The sequence below is a fragment of the Chaetura pelagica genome, unplaced genomic scaffold (assembly GCF_000747805.2).
Source record: "Chaetura pelagica isolate M959 unplaced genomic scaffold, ChaPel_1.0 scaffold3, whole genome shotgun sequence".
In the NCBI taxonomy this organism is placed as follows: domain Eukaryota; kingdom Metazoa; phylum Chordata; class Aves; order Apodiformes; family Apodidae; genus Chaetura; species Chaetura pelagica.
In genome coordinates this window covers 7,153,274-7,154,188 of record NW_009952974.1, presented here as the reverse complement: position 1 = coordinate 7,154,188, position 915 = coordinate 7,153,274, and the positions used below count along the sequence as shown (strand labels likewise).

At 61.5% G+C, this 915-nt stretch overlaps 1 protein-coding gene across 1 annotated transcript in view; it reads left to right on the top strand.

The window, feature by feature from the left end:
* Positions 1–915, top strand: part of SLC23A3 (solute carrier family 23, member 3) — a 5,178-nt gene that overhangs the window by 2,702 nt on the left and 1,561 nt on the right. The window contains exons 6-8 of the mRNA XM_009996265.1: positions 78–201; positions 568–715; positions 795–906. Of these exons, the coding sequence (XP_009994567.1) occupies positions 78–201; positions 568–715; positions 795–906 (384 nt within the window). The remainder of the gene's footprint in view (positions 1–77; positions 202–567; positions 716–794; positions 907–915) is intronic.

Here is a 915-nt window from a genome sequence, read left to right as displayed (position 1 = left end):
ATTCCTGCAGTGCATAGCACGCCTCTGTGGCCCCCATCTCTGTGATGCTGCATGATGACCTGTGCTGCTTCTCCTAGGTTCATGCTTCTTGCTGTCACATTCTCTCAGCACCTGGGGTCCTGCCGTCTGCCCTTCTGTGCCTGGTCCCAGGCTCGGGGGGGCTCTATGGAGACATCTCTCCCCACCCTGCGCACATTCTCGGTACAGTGGCTTGTCTGCAGCTGTGTCCAGGCTTCTCTCTGAGCCTGGCTCTTTAGTGTGGAGCTAGGTAGGACCCAGGGGTCCTGGAGCAGAGTTGGGTGATTGGGAGCAGAGGCAAAGGTGAGAAGTCCTGGTGCAGCTCCCAGGGAGTGGGTGCTGTTGGGGGAGTGTGGGGGACCTGTGTTCAAGGGTATTGGAGCAGCAGAGTCTGGGATGCTCCCTGCAGAGGAGAGGGAGATGTGACATGGCTCCTTGAGAGACATGACAGGACAAGGGCCTATTGTTTGGGGCACAGCAGACAGGATGCTGGCCAGGCCAGGCAGGGGAGGAAGGTTCCCTACTGAGGTTCCCCTTGCTGCCTTGCAGATATTGTTCCCATTTGCTGTTGTCTGCATCATCTGTGCCATCCTCCGCCACCTCCACGTCCCCTGGGAATCACTGGACCTGGCCACCACACAGCTGTCCTGGGCCAACAGCACCTTCCATGCCCCTTGGCTCCGCATCCCCTACGCAGGTGGGGCGTGGCAGGGCTGGGTGCAGCCACCTGCTCTCAGCCAGGGCTCCTGTCACCCATCCCCTCTCCTCCACTGCAGGCAAGCGGGGGTGGCCACTGCTCACCCCCCGGGCGCTGGCGGTGGGCATCGCTATGGCCATCGGGTGCAGCATCAACTCAGTGAGCTGCTACGTGCTGTGGGGGAGGCTGCTGCGAGCCCC